The 18,675-nt window shown below is 34.7% G+C and overlaps 1 protein-coding gene across 8 annotated transcripts in view; it reads right to left on the minus strand.

Moving 5' to 3' along the window:
- Window positions 1-1,925: 1,925 nt before the first annotated feature.
- Window positions 1,926-18,675, minus strand: part of LOC106181969 (syntaxin-binding protein 5) — a 44,387-nt gene continuing 27,637 nt past the window's right edge. For 2 of the 8 annotated variants that reach the window (XM_087002751.1, XM_087002749.1), the window contains 13 exons: window positions 17,337-18,057; window positions 14,241-14,360; window positions 13,710-13,832; window positions 13,244-13,381; window positions 12,502-12,605; window positions 12,113-12,203; window positions 11,506-11,523; window positions 10,584-10,692; window positions 9,872-9,916; window positions 9,139-9,234; window positions 8,826-8,950; window positions 8,475-8,590; window positions 1,926-8,259 (listed from right to left, as the gene is read on the minus strand). In XM_087002751.1, the coding sequence (XP_086858877.1) occupies window positions 8,122-8,259; window positions 8,475-8,590; window positions 8,826-8,950; window positions 9,139-9,234; window positions 9,872-9,916; window positions 10,584-10,692; window positions 11,506-11,523; window positions 12,113-12,203; window positions 12,502-12,605; window positions 13,244-13,381; window positions 13,710-13,832; window positions 14,241-14,360; window positions 17,337-18,057 (1,944 nt within the window). In that variant the 3' untranslated portion in view covers window positions 1,926-8,121. Of the gene's footprint in view, window positions 8,260-8,474; window positions 8,591-8,825; window positions 8,951-9,138; window positions 9,235-9,871; window positions 9,917-10,583; window positions 10,693-11,505; window positions 11,524-12,112; window positions 12,204-12,501; window positions 12,606-13,243; window positions 13,382-13,709; window positions 13,833-14,240; window positions 14,361-16,864; window positions 17,016-17,336; window positions 18,058-18,675 lie in introns of all 8 variants that reach the window. The other 6 variants (XM_087002757.1, XM_087002756.1, XM_087002755.1 and 3 more) reach the window with 6 other exon arrangements.

Below are 18,675 nucleotides of genomic sequence, written 5' to 3' on the forward strand. Positions count from 1 at the left end.
TCCGAAGGTTCTATAGTGAACATTCGGACCAATGAACCTTCGGACTATTGAACCTTCGGACTATCGCTACGGCCCCCACTTAACAGCATAATGACCGTCAATTTTTAATAATAAAATACACATATCATGGATTTTCACAAAATGTGACTAGCATGGGTCTTCAAGCCCGTGGAACTTCAAAGTCACACCTTGAAAATGCCAATATGTGAAAAATTAAATTTTCACAAAATAACTCTTTAACTGGCAGTAAGAATTACCAAACAGACTGTATTTCCTACTGAAGCTGTATTTTAGTCCCATGTTTCTTTCCTATAAGTTTGAGAACAGTAAATGACATGGTTTTTCTTAAATGGTCATCATGGGAGCAGTGCCCAAAATAGTTTTTTTTTCAAATTTTGATGCAATATTACATAATGTTTAACAGCATAATGACCATCAACTTTAATGGATATTCAGAAAATGTGAATAGCAAAGGTCTTCAGGCTCATGGAACTTCAAAGTCACAACTTGAAAATGCCAAAATGTAAACGAGACAGCACTGTTCTGAAATGTTTTTTTTTTTTTTTTCATTTTTAACAATTTTTAACATAAAACAAAATTAACAGTTTTCTGCCGTTTTTATATGATCAACTAAGAAAATTGATGAGATGGGAAAAATATCAACAGAGCAGTGTTAAATGTCCAATCTCTTCCATTCTGAGATTCTGAACATAGTGAATGATTGAAACTGACAAACTGCAATGATATGAGTTTATTTCCATTTTTGAAACTTTATTAGACAATACACGATAACAACTTTACCATCATTTTTACATAATCAACTAATAATGTTGTAAAATTGCAGGAAATGCCAAACAAACACTTTTACGTATCTTATTAGTTCAATAATGAAACTGTTTACATGCCTAAGAATTAAATCTGAGGAAATGTGAAAAAACTGCATTTCTTTAAAATAATGGCCCGATTATGCTGATTTTTTAACTTAACCTGCGTTTTAGCAGGAATGACCACTCCTGTGAGTTTAATGACAATTGGCCTATCTGTTTTTCTTATATTGTGTTTACAGTGTTGCATATATGCTGAAAAGTGAAAAAAAAAAGCATAACTACTAAAATAGTGGCCCGATCATGCCGATTTTCGAACTTGACCTGCATTATAGTAAGATCGATTACTCCTGTGAGTTTCATGACAAAAAGCTTATCGGTTTTCCTTGAAATGTGTTTACAGTGTTGCATATGCTGAAAAGTGAAAAAACAGCATAACTTCTACATTAATGGCCCGATCATGCTGATTATCGAACCTGACCTGCATTTTATGAATATTCATCAGCTCTGTAAATATACAGCCAAAAAGTAAAACTGCCTTCCACTTATCGTGTTTACAATGAAAGTGCATGGCGCCGGCGACAGCGACAGTGACGGCAACGACGGTGACGACAGACGCAGGTGATGGCAATATGTACAGACACATCTGTACATATTAACTGTACTGTTTGAGAACAGTAAGTGGCATGGTTTTTCTTAAATGGTCATCATGGGAGCAGGGCCCAAAATAGGTTTTTTTCAAATTTTGATGCAATATTACATAATGTTTAACAGCATAATGATCATCAATTTTTAATAATAAAATATTAGTATCATGGACAAATAGTAAACGTGACTAACAAAGGTTTTTAGGCCGCTGGAACTTCAAAGTCACGCCTTAAAAATGCCAAAATGTAAACAAGACTGCACTGTTCTGAAATGGGTTTATTTCCATTTTTAACACTTTTTTAACATAAAACAAAATTAATAGGTTATTGCCATTTTTATAAGATCAACTAAGAAAATTGATGAGATGGGAAAAATATCAATAGAACAGTGTTAAATGTCCAATTTCTTCCATTCTGAGATTCTGAACATAGTGAATGATTGAATCTGACAAACTGCAATGATATGAGTTTATTTCCATTTTTGACACTTTATTACACAATACAAGATAACAAGTTTACCATCATTTTTACATAATCAACTAACAATGTTGTAAAGATGCAGGAAATGTCAAACAAACACTTTTACGTATCTTATTACTTAAATAATAAGGCTATTAACATGCCTAAGAATTAAATCTGAGGAAATCTGAGGAAATGTGAAAAAACAGCATAACTTCTAAAATAATGCCCCGATTATGCTGATTTTCGAACTCAACCTGCGTTTTAGTAAGACTGACCATTCCTGTGAGTTTAATGACAGTTGGGCTTTCTGTTTTTCTTATATTGTGTTTACAGCGTTGCATATATGCTGAACAATGAAAAAACCGCATAACTACTAAAATAGTGGCCCGATCATGCTGATTTTCGAACTTGACCTGCGTTTTAGTAAGATTGATTACTCCTGTGAGTTTCATGACAACAGGCCTAACGGTTTTCCTTAAAATGTGTTTACAAGGTTGCATATATGCTGAAAAGTGAAAAAACAGCATAACTTCTACAATAATGGCCCGATCATGCTGATTTTCGAACTTGACCTGCGTTTTATGAATATTCATCAGCTCTGTAAATATAAAGCCAAAAAGTAAAACTGCCTTCCACTTATCGTGTTTACAAGGAAAGTGCACGGCGACGGCATCGGCATCGGCATCACCATCGGCGACGGCGACGACAGACGCAGGTGATGGCAATATGTACAGACACATCTGTGTCTGTACATAAAAATGACCCAATCACGCTGATTTTCGAACCTGACCTGCGTATTATGAATATTCATCAGTTCTGTAAGTTTCAAGCCAAAAGGTAAAATGGTTTTCCACTTATCGTGTTATCAGTGCTGCATATATGCTGAAAAAAGTGAAAAAACAGCATAAATTCCCTATAAGTAACCCGATCATGCTGATTTTCGAACTTGACCTGCGTCTTATGAATTTTCATCAGTTCTGTAAGTTTCAAGCCAAAAGGTAAAATGGTTTTCCACTTATCGTGTTATCGGTGCTGCATATATGCTGAAAAAAGTGAAAAAACAGCATAACTACCCTAAAAATGACCCGATCATGCTGATTTTCGAACTTGACCTGCGTATTACGAATATTCATCAGTTCTGTAAGTTTCAAGCCAAAAGGTAAAATGATTTTCCACTTATCGTGTTATCGGTGCTGCATATATGCTGAAAAAAGTGAAAGAACAGCATAAATTCCCTATAAGTGACCCGATCATGCTGATTTTCGAACTTGACCTGCGTATTACAAATATTCATCAGTTCTGTAAGTTTCAAGCCAAAAGAAAAGACAGTTTTCCACTTATCGTGTTATCGGTAAAAGTGCACGGCGACGGCGACGACGGCGACAGCGACGGCGACGACAGACGCAGATGATGGCTATATGTACAGACACATCTGTGTCTGTACATAAAAAGGCATAACTTCACCAGAACTGAACCAATGGAGCTTATTTTCGAACTCCATCTGTATTTCAGTAAGACTGATCACCCCTGTAAATTTCAAGACAATTGGCCAATTGATTTTCCTTGAAATGCGTTATCGGTATTGAATACATGCTAAAAAAAGTGAAAAAACAGCATAACTTCCATAAAATGGGTCCAATCACGCTGATTTTCAAACTTGACCTGTGTATTATGAATAGTCATCAGTTCTGTAAGTTTCAAGCCAAAAGGTAAAACGGTTTTTCACTTATCGTGTTATCAGTGTTGCATATATGCTTAAAAAAATGAAAAAATAGCATAACTTCCATAAAATTGGCCCGATCATGCTGATTTTCAAACTTGACCTGCGTATTATGTATATTCATTAGTTCCATAAGTTTCAAGCCAAAAGGTAAAACGGTTTTTCACTTATTGTGTTATCGGTGTTGCATATATGCTGAAAAAAGTGAAACAAGGCAGCAAAGCTGTCAAATGTACAGACAAAAAACAGAAAATAAAGACGCAAATAAGTGAAAAATCAAATTTTCACAAAAAACTGTTAAATTGCCAGAAAAATTTACCAAACAGACTGCGTTGCCTATTGAAGCTGTATGTTAGACCCATGTTTCTTTCCTGTAAGTTTAAGAACAGTAAGTGACATGATTTCCCTTAAATGGTCATCATAGGAGCAGTGCCCAAGATAGGGGTTTCTTCAAATTTTGATGCAACATTACATAATGTTTAACAATAAAATGACAATCAAATGTTATTAATAAAATATTAGTAACATGGACATTCAGAAAATGTGACAAGCAAAAGTCTTCAAGATCATGGAACTTTAAAGTCACACCTTGAAAATGCCAATATGTGAAAAATTAAATTTTCACAAAAAACTGTTTAACTGCCAAAAAAAAAAAAAAATACCAAACAGACTGCATTGCCTACTGAAGCTGTATTTTAGTCCTATGTTTCTTTCCTGTAAGTTTGAGAACAGTAAGTGACATGATTTTCCTTAAATGGTCATCATGGAAGCAGTGCCCAAAATAGGGGTTTCTTCAAATTTTGATGCAATATTACATAATGTTTAACAGCTTATCACAGATATTCAGAAAATGTGACTAGCAAAGGTCTTCAGGCCCATGGAACTTCAAAGTCACACCTTGAAAATGCCAAAATGTAAACAAGACAGCACTGTTCTGAAATGGGTTTATTTCCATTTTTAACACTTTTTTAACATAAAACAAAATAAACATTTTACTGCCATTTTTATATGACCAACTAAGAAAATTGATGAGATGGGAAAAGTATCAATAGAACAGTGTTAAATGTCCAACTTCCTCCATTCTGAGATTCTGAACATAGTGGATGAATGCATCTGACAAACTGCAATGATATGAGTTTATTTCCATTTTTGACACTTTATTACACAATACATGATAACAAGTTTACCATGTTTTTTACATAATCAACTAACAATGTTGTAAAGATGCAGGAAATATCAAACAAACACTTTTAGGCATCTTATTAGTTAAATAATGAGACTGTTAACATGCCTAATAATTGAATCTGAGGAAATGTGAAAAAAAAAAACAGTATAACTTCTAAAATAATGGCCCGATTATGCTGATTTTCGAACTCAACCTGCGTTTTAGTAAGATTGACCACTCCTGTGAGTATAATGACAATTGGCCAATCCGTTTTTCTTATATTGTGTTATCAGTGTTGCATTTATATTGAAAAAAGTGAAAAAACAGCATAAATTCCCTAAAAGTGACCCGATCATGCTGATTTTCGAACTTGACCTGCGTATTATGAATATTCATCAGTTCTGTAAGTTTCAAGTCAAAAGGTAAAATGGTTTTCCACTTATCGTGTTATCGGTGCTGCATATATGCTGAAAAAAGTGAAAAAACAGCATAAATTCCCTAAAAGTGACCCGATCATGCTGATTTTCGAACTTGACCTGCGTATTATGAATATTCATCAGTTCTGTAAGTTTCAAGTCAAAAGGTAAAATGGTTTTCCACTTATCGTGTTATCGGTGCTGCATATATGCTGAAAAAAGTGAAAAAACAGCATAAATTCCCTAAAAGTGACCCGATCATGCTGATTTTCGAACTTGACCTGCGTATTATGAATATTCATCAGTTCTGCAAGTTTCAAGTCAAAAGGTAAAATGGTTTTCCACTTATCGTGTTATCGGTAAAAGTGCACGGCGACGGCGACGACGGCGACGGCGACGACGGCGACGGCGACGACAGACGCAGATGATGGCTATATGTACAGACACATCTGTGTCTGTACATAAAAACAGCATAACTTCCATATAGATGGCCATATCATGCTGATTTTCGAACTTGACCTGCATATTATGAAAGCTCATCAGTTCTGTAAGTTTCAAGCCAAAAGGTAAAACGGTTTTTCACTTATCATGTTATCGGTGGTCAAAGTGCACGGCGACGACGACAGACGCAGGTGATGGCTATATGTACAGACACATCTGTGTCTGTACATAAAAATCATAGAATTCCGAGGGAAATGCTCAGTTCAAATTTTCGAGAACAAAATTTGAGTGTAATTTTCATGTCTAACTGAACCAACATGCAAATTGTTTTGGGATTGGACATTCCTTAATGCTGAGAAATATATTACCATCTATATCACCTTGTATCACTAGGATCCATTTCCTTATCCTTTTCTCTTTATATTTGTATAAGAGCAACCTTGCTTTAAAATAAATAAATTTACCGTTTGCAAATGCACAAAGTCTTAATTCAGTTCCATTTACGTACAACAATATCAAAGAAAAGGTCAACCCCTACACATTTAATACACCAATCTTTATTTCAATTCAGTTCATATGCTACATCTCTGTACAAGTTTTATTGGCTTCATTCAAGACAAAGATGAACACCAGGTTAACAACAAGTAAGGTGATCCGCAACTGGAATTAATGCTACTATATATATATGTTCAATATTGATGAAGAAGAAAGCAGCATATAGTACTTGTCAAATTACTGTGAATATTCTTTTGAGCTGACCACATGAACCTACAAAGTAAAGGATGAGAAAATGATGCAATGGTGATTAAAATTACTAATAACAACGGAGTGAAATTTGATATGCTTTCGCCAGACTAATTTACACTTATATTAATTTTTTTCTTGTGATTGACAGAGCAATATTGTTTTAAGACAGGCATACCAAATTAACATGCCACCCTTCCCTTAAATTATGCAAAAATCATTTTTAATGGAATGTCTTGTACATTACCTCAAAATGAAAAAGGGGAGAATTGATTTTGAAAAAGTTACTACATCAATTTTAAACAAAATGATTTGACCTGATAGGAACACTAGTACCTGCAGAGAAAGCAGCTGGACATACTTGTAACCAAAAAGAAAGTTGGAATATTCCATCAATGTATTCCATACAGCAAAAAAAAAAAAAGGTAACAAATTGCAAAAAGAAATATTTTATATTGCACACTAGCAGTCACTCATGCAGATGAAGATAATGACTCTTTATCTGTACAGGAATACATGTATGACATCAAAGTTATTTTCTTCAAGTCCATTCACAGTATACATTTGTTTAAAGAGTAAGGTAAACCATCAAAAAAAAAAAAAAAAAAATGATACTTTCAATCATAAATAAATTATACACTTCCACCTTTTGCAAAATTCATGATGCCCAAAATGCACATTATGAGAAAAAGATGCGTAGTTTACCTTAAATCCAAAAAGGAAGTAATAGTATGCAACAAACAATACAAAGAAGGGGGATTACAACACCTGTTACCAAGGAAAAGCAAAAGTCACAACTGACAGAGCTTTAAGTGGTATTACAAACAATGTCCTTTTGAACCGTACTGCAAGATTATATGGCCAGTAGGTTTTTTTCCAACTAAAGATTGCATGAATAATGGCATTTGTAAATGACTGCTGCATATAAAAGCCACAAAGGCAATACACATTTGGTTACAGGTACAATATACAGCACGTTGTACCATTTCAAATGGTAGAAGTATATATTAATATGTTTAAATGATCACAACTAATGAATACATTCATTCTAGAAATCATTTCCTTAAATAATGTTCAACTAAATAAATCTCAAATGAACCATTATTTACAATAACAATAAAACTTGCACTTTCCCCTTTGGCAATAGAAAGAATATTACTTAGCATGAAATATATCATTAATAATTCGTAAATTTGCACTGTTGGGTATGTATGTAGTCTTTGCAATTTTCTACAGCAATTTAATACTACATGCAGAAAGAAACTTAAACATTATACAACATTATTTCATGCCTTAACAGAGTAATGTTCAGTTTCACTAGTAATAGTTAAAATTGCTTCATATTAGATGTTCATTCTATATAAAGTATAGAAACAGCATAAAAGGAAGTGGTAGATTTACAATATCAGAAATGTATGACATCTTCCTCTTGACTAGAACCAATCATAACTTGTTAATATCTGCAATAACACACAAACCCAAATTCAACTGCTGACATAAACTGCACTGGAACACTATTGTTTGATGGAAACAGAAGATCTCTCCCATCACATCTGCTCAGTGTTTTCTTCAATCACAAATCGTGTACCAAACTTTGAGCAATGCTCCTGAAGTCTCAGTCTTCAGCTAAGATCTTTGCTCCAGCTAATCTCTACTCTCCTGCGGCATGTCTTAGACAATTCTACGACTGCAAAATGAATTCCTAGAACTGGTACCATTTTTTGTCTTTGTAATGCTGAGACAAGGCATGTGCTGAATCACGATAACTCTTAGCCTTGTCCATCATGGCTGCCGTACGCATTTCTAATTCTCCCAATTTTTCGCCCCTCTCCATGGCAAGCTGTAATAAAGAGCATTATAATAAGTGTCTATAGCTTAACAAGATGAAACAAATTCCCTTCATCCTGAGAAACTGACACAAAGTCTGTACCAATGTGAAAGAGAGAATGTAACATAGGAGGACCAGAGGAATGATTAAATGGATGAAAGTTCTTAATGTGAAAGGTGATAAACCTTAGTGACATGAATCTACTGTGAAGAACCATTATATATTACCATTTTTGCTCTCCCAATCTCTGAAGTTGCTGAAGCAGCTGATGCCTGTGCTGAGGCCATGCCACCAGGTATATGCTTCGCAAGACCTTTAGCTGCCTTTCCACTCGTTTCTCCAACTGAAATGGAAAATATAGGATCAGTGTACTGTCCCTTTTTCAGGTTTTAACTTTTTAACAAGTGCATGTAATGAAAATGATTCACTTAATTTTTACCATTGTTCAGAACGAAAAAAAAAATCCTGCAGTTCATCAGTATAATCTACTTTTTTTCTGATATAAAGAAATTTCCCCATTACACACAGTCAAATCAAGATGGCATCCTTCTAAGTTTACAACCTAGCTAGTTACTTACATAGCTGCTCCCTGTCCAATGTCTGTGTTCCACCACTAAACAGGTTCTTGAAAAATCCTTGCTTTGGCTGTTCAGGGGTCTCACAGGGAAGAAACAAATCACCCAACATTTCATTTAGACTTTCCCTGCAGAGATAATAAAATATCATAGAGTAATTATAAATCAAAAAATATTCTTTTTAACTGGCAATACGCATTAAAACACAACCTTCTTGTGTAATATGTTAAAATGTACAACACCTCACACATGCATATATTACTAACATGTCTGTAAACTATGGCATATATAATCTTTAGTAATTGACATATCTTACGTGATTTCAGCAGAGAAAGCCACTTTCTGTACTTCATTGGGTGAACACATGTAGAGGGCATGACCATTGTTACTGATGCAGAAAGACCTGGCCATTCTATAATAGACAATTAACACATAGAACTAAATCAACTCTTCAACTATTATTGGATATAAAAGGGTATAAGAGCTATTATTGTATTCAACGGTATAAGAGCACTTGTGCTCATTATATCGCTCAATAAATCAAATGATTCACACCCTGAATATGGTTATACACCATCTTCTCATCTGATAGATTTGTTGTGAATCTTTTTCACCAATAAACAAAAAAATTAAGTTGCTACATTTTCCTTCTCAAATGTACTTTTACATTATACACTGGTTCTAAGACTATGCTATACATAAATATAGATCATCACAGAAACTGATGTCTTAATAAAATATGATCTTAATGGAGAACTAAGAAAATTGTATTATTCCTATAATATATATATAAACTCCACCCAAAGAAGCAGTAACAATAAAACAGTATGCAGTAACAACCATGTTTACTATATTATACAGAATGTCTTAAAACAGAAAGCATTTTACTAGAATCTAACAAAAGAAAAATAACATTTAGTATGCAGATTTGCTTTTCATACAAACATTTAACATATATAAAACCTAAAATGATGGCAAAAGAGGTGCAAATATACCAAAATATGTCAACAAATAATTTTCAAAAACAACTAGAGGAGTATCTTACGTACAGGGTCAGCCCTTCCTCATAGGCAGCCATGTCAGAGTATGGTTGACTGTTGAAATAAATAAAAAATAAACAACAGGTAACAATCAGGGTGGCTAAAAAGGATAACTAAAAACCAAATGAAAAAAACAGGTGTGAACATCTGAAGCATACACGTAGTAACATCCAGTTAGATCTTGAATTCCTATCAATTAGTTGATTGAATTGGCATCATTAAGGAGATTACTGAGGTGTACAATATACTTTGAAATTATTATACTAACATACAACTGAGTGAAAATCTACAATACATGTGTTGAGAGACTCATGTGCTCTTATCTACATGGCAAGTCAGAAAGATGGCACTAACAATAACACATTTCTCAGCAAAAGAATAAATAAAAATCCAACCTAAGTCCATATTGAAATCTGTGCATGTGTGTGCTATTCATGAAACCACACGTTGAAATTTTCTATATATTTCATTCGTCTATTGTATTATTCTAATAAGCGAGTATTGCAATGCATTTAACAAAAAGGCAAATAACGAAAAAAAAAAAATGTAAACCTAAAATGAAACAAAAATAACATGTAATGTACCTAAGTAAGACTAACATCAAAATAAGTGATTTTTGGATGGAGCACGATTCTATTCGGACTAGAAATATCTTAACAATTACAGAATCCCAGATGATGATTCTTGTGACATATAAAACTCCCATACTTCACAACTTCACCTGAGATCAGTCAGTGATAAGAAATCCATATCCATCAAAACTCTGAGGCTCGGCAAACTGAAGACCATTAGACGGCCACTGGCAATGAAACATACCAAGCATACGCTATCTGGAATGCACAAACAATATAACACTAATATAACAAGATTTAACAAACATCTCAATCTTCAATCTTTAAGTTTTTCTTTAACAGTTGTATACATGTGGTATAGGCTGTTACATTTCAACTGTATATGTATGCTGATCTGTGCAACTAATTGGAGTCATTCTTCATTTGTAACTATACTGTTCATAAGTGAACTTCTCCTAGTCTGTATATTGATATAAAATACAAGTACACTAATCAATTCATGCTGACAACTATGCACACAACTCAGACAAATCTTGAACTACACTGTAATCTTAAAGAAATGTCAATTTAGAAACAGTAATAAATTAAAGCAGTTTTTTTGTCAAACAGCACTTCCCATTACTATAAAAAACCCATAAATCATTATAAACCCTTCACCCCTCACAGCAAAAGATAGCTGGTCATTTTTTAGTATTAATTACTCATTAAAAATATTTTTTAAAAATATTTCAAAAAATATTTGAAAAAGGGATTTTCAATACATGTCAACTCAAACATGCACATAAAAAATAACCAAAATGGAACAGAATAACGAAAGCAATAATATATTAAACTGTATCCAGTCTTTAAACCAAAGAAGGTGAAGGTTGAGATTGAAGGTGATCTTCACTGTATACAATTTTATTTTTACCTTTTTTTTTTACTTAAAACATGCAACTTCGAAGACCAATGATGTGAAACATTCCCAAAAGTCAGCAAACAAGTTTCTCACTACATGACCTCACTATCAACAAGTTCTAAACAAATTCAAGAAAGCACACAAAAACATGCAAATGGATGAAAAAATGATACCTTCATCAAGTGACCAGCCTTAAGAATGAAAAACAACATTTACAACAGTTTTCAGCCATTGGCAACTATTCTCTGTGCAGGTACTAAGCTAAAAATCATAATGATGCTTCATGCAGAGATGAATATGTTTACTTTTAGTGGATTAAAATTTGTACCATTGCTTTCATTTTGTTGTTGTATGCCATGCAAAATGTAATACTTTAATTACTATCATTTTTATTTCTACTCTTGAACTGTTTTGCTTCACTGTAATTGCTGTGGTAACATTAATTCTTTTCATTACAGATGGTAAAATTCACATCACAGATAAGGTGCAACAGGGTTAGCAGGTTGGTTTCATGGTTGGAGTGTTCTTGAAGGCTACTGCAACATTTCACTGTGGGCGCTCACCACAACAGACTGTGTACATGCAGTGACACAACCTAAGTTATGCTAACAATGTTGTCAGCATTAACTACATAAAACCACATCACCATGTTAATGGATACTGGGTATTAGCATACATAATTTTCATTTTATACTACCACATGGTGAAACAAATACACTTTATACAATGGACATTGTTACCAATTCACCCTCCAAACAGCACATTTATCTATTTGTTTACCTTTCATGGCTACCACCTCAGCTTTGGCCACATATGAGGTCTCTGTGACTTTGACTTTATATGCACATGTCTGAGAGGGTAGAGACATCACCTTAAAAGAACAAAGAAACATTACAATTATGCAGCTGTAGGCAATGCCAACATATATTATGTCCTCATCTAACTGCACTAGGCTGACAAGATCAAATTTTAAGTATTTACGTAATGCAGAGGGTGAGCTTATACAGTATCACCAAATTCAGAGCGCAGAAGTGTCTCACGGAGCTCTTGAATATGTTTAAAAACCTTGGGTCTGCTTTTTAAGGTCACCAAATTGTTGTCTTTATAAAAACGGTTTGTATTTTATGTTCATTGCTTTGTATTAATTTCTTTCAGCACATGCATCCTACCCTGGCCTGTTTTTCTGAGCAGATAATAGCAAACTGTCTATCACACATCTCAGTTGAGGCAGTTGGAGACATCCTGGGCTTATTTCCACTCAGTGATATTTGCCCTACAATGATAGATACAAAACAATTAAGATCAGTAGAGACAAAATCATACTTAAGAACAGATCACACAAAGACATTTCATTCAAAATTCATATTATACTTCTGCTTCTAAAAGGTACTCTATATGGGATTTACATGCCAAAATGAATTTTTCTTGAAAGGGGGGAGGGGGGTCCCCTGCTCATGAATCACTTCTCAACCTGTCTCTGCACTTGGATTCAACATTTTATTTCATTTACTGATTTACAAGGGCGAATCCAGAGATATTTTCTGACAGTCTTCCAAACTATCTTTGTTGATCCATCCTCCATTTTTGACTGTCTTCCGATAAAAAAGGTAGATACCCGTCAATGTAAACTTGAAAATCTGACTGTCTTCCAGAAGACCCAGAAGACTGCCTCAAACCACCCCCGATTTAGTACTAAATGACTGGCCAGTCAAATAAAATGCCATGTCTTCCTGTGCACTTCAGAGGGAACTATCCAAGTCAGATACTTATATTTCAGGGGGGTTTATGGGAAAGTAAAGTAGCTTTGCAGGATATGTAAACATAGAATATATGACTTCAGGAAATTTCAAAATCATACAGTATACCTTCAATTGTGGTCCTGAAGTATTTACTGTAGACATGTGAACTTACTGTCTGTCTGTGGCCTATTCCTGGCTTTCTCCTCTCTGCCAGCATCCCTCCACTGCTCTGACACCGCTGGGATGAGAATACCATTGCAATCCAGGAAAGACATGGCCAGAATTGCACCTTTTAAACGAAATATTGTACCTAGAAGAGGAAAAAATCTTTCCTTTGAAATCTGGTCTTCAACAAGTTAGAATACTTTGAGAACTGACAATAAGATTATGCGTATCTTACAGTGTATCACTTGTTTACTTTTATCTTTTAAAAAAGATGTCAGATTTTTTTTTTTTTACTTTAGATGTGAGATAAATATGAGAGTACAAAAGACAAGTGAAAAAACCAATATCCAATTTTTTAAAATAAGGTATTCCTTTACCTTAAACAGAATACTTGATGAAACAATGACACATATATGCACATGAATGCATATGTTTACACAGGTGCACGCACACGCACACACACACACACTCACCACTGGGTGATACAATAACAGGTTGGTTAAGCCTCTGTTCTCCTGGTGGTGGAAGGTTGAGGACAATTACTATCACAGATCCCAGGCTAGTGCCTACCCACAAACATGGACATGTGAAAGCATCTGGAAGATCAACAGGTATTGTTGAGATATTGTGGTTTTACAATTTTACCACTATAAAACAAAGTACTGTATTTTTTGTCTCCCTGTTCTTGTATTTGGTTACAGTATATGACACATAGAAAAACCTATGTAAAAACTATATTATTTCATGTTGGGTAATGGTCACTTCCTATTTATCTCCGCCAAGGAGGTTATGTTTTCACCCCTGTTTGTCTGTCTGTTTGTTTGTCTTTAACATAACTCGAAAAGTTATGGACCGATTTTTATGAAATTTTCAGGAATTGTCAGAAGTGGGCCAAGGAAGAGATGATGTAGTTTTTGGTGGTGATCCGGATCAATAATCAATCAATAATCAATAATAATAAAAAATTGCTGCCTTGGCGGAGGTCTGCGCTTTTCTAGTTTTACCTGTTTTTCTTGTGTAGGAATCAGCAAACACAAGGCAGCGGACGCCTTCCTGACTGACGTTTTCCAGACTAGACATGCTAGAACTACGCGATCGTGAAAATGAAGAGGACTGTCCTTGATCTGTAACATGACCAGCAGATTAATTTTCAAAACAAATATTAAAGAGTATGATTGTGAATAATGCTTTAATTCTGATAGTATTCTTCACTAGTGAAAAGTTCACAAAAAAACTGATTGAAGACATGCTACTACCATTAGGGGACTTACAAATCATGCTTTTAGTGTGTTCTAGAAAAATAAACAAAAATTGTCTATACTTTTACCGAGATACTTTACTTTAACCATGCCTTTAGTAAATCCAATAATAAAACTTAGGAGGAAAATATATGCTAAAATAGGTTCATACATCCAAAGCACACCAATCCCCAAATAAAAATTCATAAGAAAAATGTGCCAGCGTGTTAAGAGAACTAAAAGAATAAAAAAATATTCAATATTTTAAAATATTTTCAAATCTAACAGCCAAATTGTAAAATATAAAAATAAAATAGAGATAATCCACTAAACAATTAACATGAAAACAGAAAAAAAAAAAAAGAATTCTACTTATGTAAATGATCAAATTTTGTCAACATGCAAAGTGCTTTTGCAAATTATTGGAAAAAAAAACTAAAAAAATTGAAATACATACATTACTGTATTGTGAAAAATAATCCATATAAATGGAATGGGATTTATTGCAATTTTGAAGTTGCTTTGCATTTTTCTGGAGCTCTGTTATTTTTATTGAGAAGGCAAATTTGTAGAATGTATGTTTTCTTTGAAAAAGCTAACCCTCCAAACACCCATATGCAGTAATGGAACAGTCCAGACAAAGTAGTGATGACTAGAAATGTAGAATTTAGTTTATGGACTGGTTGAATCTCATTGGAACACACATACTATAATGCTTCAAAAGCAAATAACACTAAAACCTAAATATGTATATTCACTTTAAAATTTGTCACTTGTACACATTAAAATAAAAATGTTAATTTCTTAATAAATTTTAACTTCAACATATGAATAGAGTTGAATAATTTGGATATTTAAGGATGTTCCAAAATGGACTGAAAACTATCAATTTCTACACTCCATTTCATTTATCATAACTCTTCCACTTGTTTGCATATTGGCAAATGAACAAAGAAACAACAATAAGTAACAAAATGTGCAAATTACAGTGAACTTGTCTCACACAATAAAGGAAAAAAACCTGAAAACCAAAACATCTGATGAGACAAACCAAATACAAAAGAAATCCCACCCAAAAAAGGACAACATAAACATAGCCAATGCAACAACTAACACAACAATCATGGATCCACAAAATTCAGGTCGTTCTTGGTGCTGGACTGGACCGTAGTAAGCACATTATTTCACAAGAGGGTGCAGCACAAAACCCAGGAAGAGCTCATACCAGTTTCAGTGCTCTTGGGAACTTTCAGGGAATATCAAACATGCACCTTTCTATGGCATGCATAACCCTTAACGATTTTGGAAGGGATAACGATACTGTGTCTGATAATTTGTTAGAGTACATCCTATCTCTGGTGGTGGTACGGTGGTGTGCTGTTAAAGGTTAGTGTTCAAACAAGTTGCAGAATTAATGTAAAAATAAGTGCAGTGAAGCAATGTTATTGTGATATAGGGAGTTGAACAGTGGAAGTGATTGAAATTAATACCTTTTTTTATCAAAAATGTTGTAAAAATTGATCATAAAACCAACGAATCCAATCTACCCAAAGTAAAAGAAAAATTATGATGCAAAATTTAACTTTGTTCATGAGTAAAAGTACAGATATTTTAAAAAGGCCAACAGCAATGAGCTTTAGCTTTTTTTTTTTCAATTCAATAAAAATATCAACATCCACTGTTCAAGAGCATAGTGGCTTGCCTTGAAATGGCAATCAGATTTGAAGTTAGTAAAACATAATTTCAGAGCAGTTCACTAAGTCAAATAAGAAATGCTTAGACTTATTTTAATATAAATATGGCACTAAACAAAGAAAATGATTTAAATGTAAATTTTTAACTTTTTGAAAGAAAAAGAAAAGAAAATTGAATCTGTCACATAACACATCACACAGGGCATTTCTTTTGGTAGTCATTGGAGAAAAACTAATTCCAGGTGATCAGACAAGATTATTACAAGGCTTCATTGGTATACTGGAACTAGAATGAGTTGTGATTTCAAGTCTCTCCAAGTAGACACCAAAAGTAATGCCTTGCATACAAATGTTGCCTTGGAATGGCAGCTGCACAGTTACAGAAGAGTATATCACTGACCCATGTGCCATGAGGAGCACCATGCAGTGTCACACCATCCATGTATCTGTTACACAAGTTCTTGCCATATACAACTATCTTAACTAAGACAAAAGAATTAATATACCTAAAATATACTGCAAAAAGCTTGAAAGACAAATAAAAGCAGCAATGTTGTAGTGTGTCACAAAGTCATGAAAAGAGATATTTTGTTAAAGTGCCACAAAAGCACAAACATCCTTGTGTTCCCCCCCTTTTCTGTTGGTGTTAAATACAATGCCATAAGTGTTATTAAAGGTAGAAAAGCAACAATGCACCTCCGCCACCACCATTTGCATCCATGTCCAACGATGCTGTACTTTGCATTTTCTGAATTTTGCGGATACCTTGGGACTTAGTCCGTCTCAACTCAGGAGGATGTTGTCTCTTTTGTTTAGTACCTGTAGGACTGAGACACACCCCATTGATCTAAAAAGCAAGCAAAGATGATTAATCATGTGAGGTCTGTGTTAAAACTTTCAGCAGTGAAGGAATATTAGTTGTGTATATGCTGCCAGGTGCAATAAGGGCATGCTAAAATGCTGGCAATATACACATGTGCAAAAATCTGGTCATGCTCAATTTTCAAGTACACGGCATGCGGAGTGCTGAAAAAAGAAATTATCAGACATAAAACTGGATGCTGTGAACAAAACCCTTGCCCAGCATGTCATGCAGCCAGTGGAAATAGCCCTATTTCTAAGAGCTGCAAAGCTGCAAGCATCCATATCAAGGTTTTTTGCTACATACCGCCAGTTCCATTGCGAACAACTATGCTTTTCTTTGAGACCCCTGGCTCCTCACTGCGTAGATCAAGCACTGCAACCCCCTTTGAGTCTCTTTTTATCAGACCCCGTCGTTTTTGTTCACCATCCGCCGTTGGTACTGACAGGTAATTATCTGATGGGCTCTTGCACTTGGGACGAGTTGTCTTTACAGAATGAAATTTTTTCTTAACCTTGATACTAAACCGGCGAAACTGACTCATCCCACTTTTATCATCAGTTTCATCACAATTCAGATCATATTTGACTGTTTCTTGGGACCTTGAGTTACTTCCTGCCATTTTTAGACTATTAACAACATGGTCATCTTCATCATCATCATCCAGTGCTGGTACTAGAGGCTTATTGGAGACAGGCATCGATATGGCACGACGAACCATCGTAGGTCTTTCCTCAGCAGCAGGATGAGGAATGAGAAATTTACTTTGCAATTCTCCAGTCTCAATGCTCTCCAGCTCACGTATCATCTCCCGTTTTTCCATTTCAAAGGCTTCAAGAGCTGTCTCAATCTCCATAGAGCCATCGGACTCGGTGCCGGAAACATCATCCTGGTGGTTTAGGTCCAGGTTCTCAGTGGCGGACACTGTAAGTAATGTCTGAGTTCTTTCGTTCCTGGGGGTCCCAGGCGAGCGTGGAGACCTGGGGCTACAAAGATTACTAGATGCTAGGCCAGGGGAGGGTGGAGGCTGCAAAAACAATCAGCAGTTAACCAAAACAAAGGAAAATTTGAACTTAAACACAAGCACCAGACAGAAAAAAAAAATGCAAAAATAAATCAGTAAGACACCCTCACTGAGGTCCAAACTCATTATGTTATCATACCTCAGCATTGCCACTTCTATTATACAAGAAGTAATGTAGCAGAAAAATAAGGATAATGAAGGGATTCAACTAAAATCAGAAACCAAGTGTTACTTTTTTAGATGAAGGAGGTCATATAGGTTGTTGTGGATAAGAATAGCTAGATCATTATGTTGTACACACGTAGGAAGCTAAGCCAGGGTGCCATATACAATGCAAGGCAGAACCTGACAATGCACTGATAGATCGGCATGTGAAGAAGGGTTGGAAGCATGCTCAGACACAATATCTGCTCAGGTTTGGTGATACATTCAGCATACAAGGAGTCTATTGAATCTAAAGAATGCTGCCCATATTTCTACCCAGCATACATAATACACAAATAAACATCAAGTAGCATCAGTTGTTCTTAAGTGTGATATATTATAATCCAAACACTACTTTTTCACCACAACATCAACGCTTTGGACAATTTGCGTCGTGGATTCCAGAAAGATCTTAAC

Source organism: Lingula anatina, chromosome 1, assembly GCF_051362555.1.
Source record: "Lingula anatina isolate TDL-2025a chromosome 1, LinAna3.0, whole genome shotgun sequence".
Lineage (NCBI taxonomy): Eukaryota > Metazoa > Brachiopoda > Lingulata > Lingulida > Lingulidae > Lingula > Lingula anatina.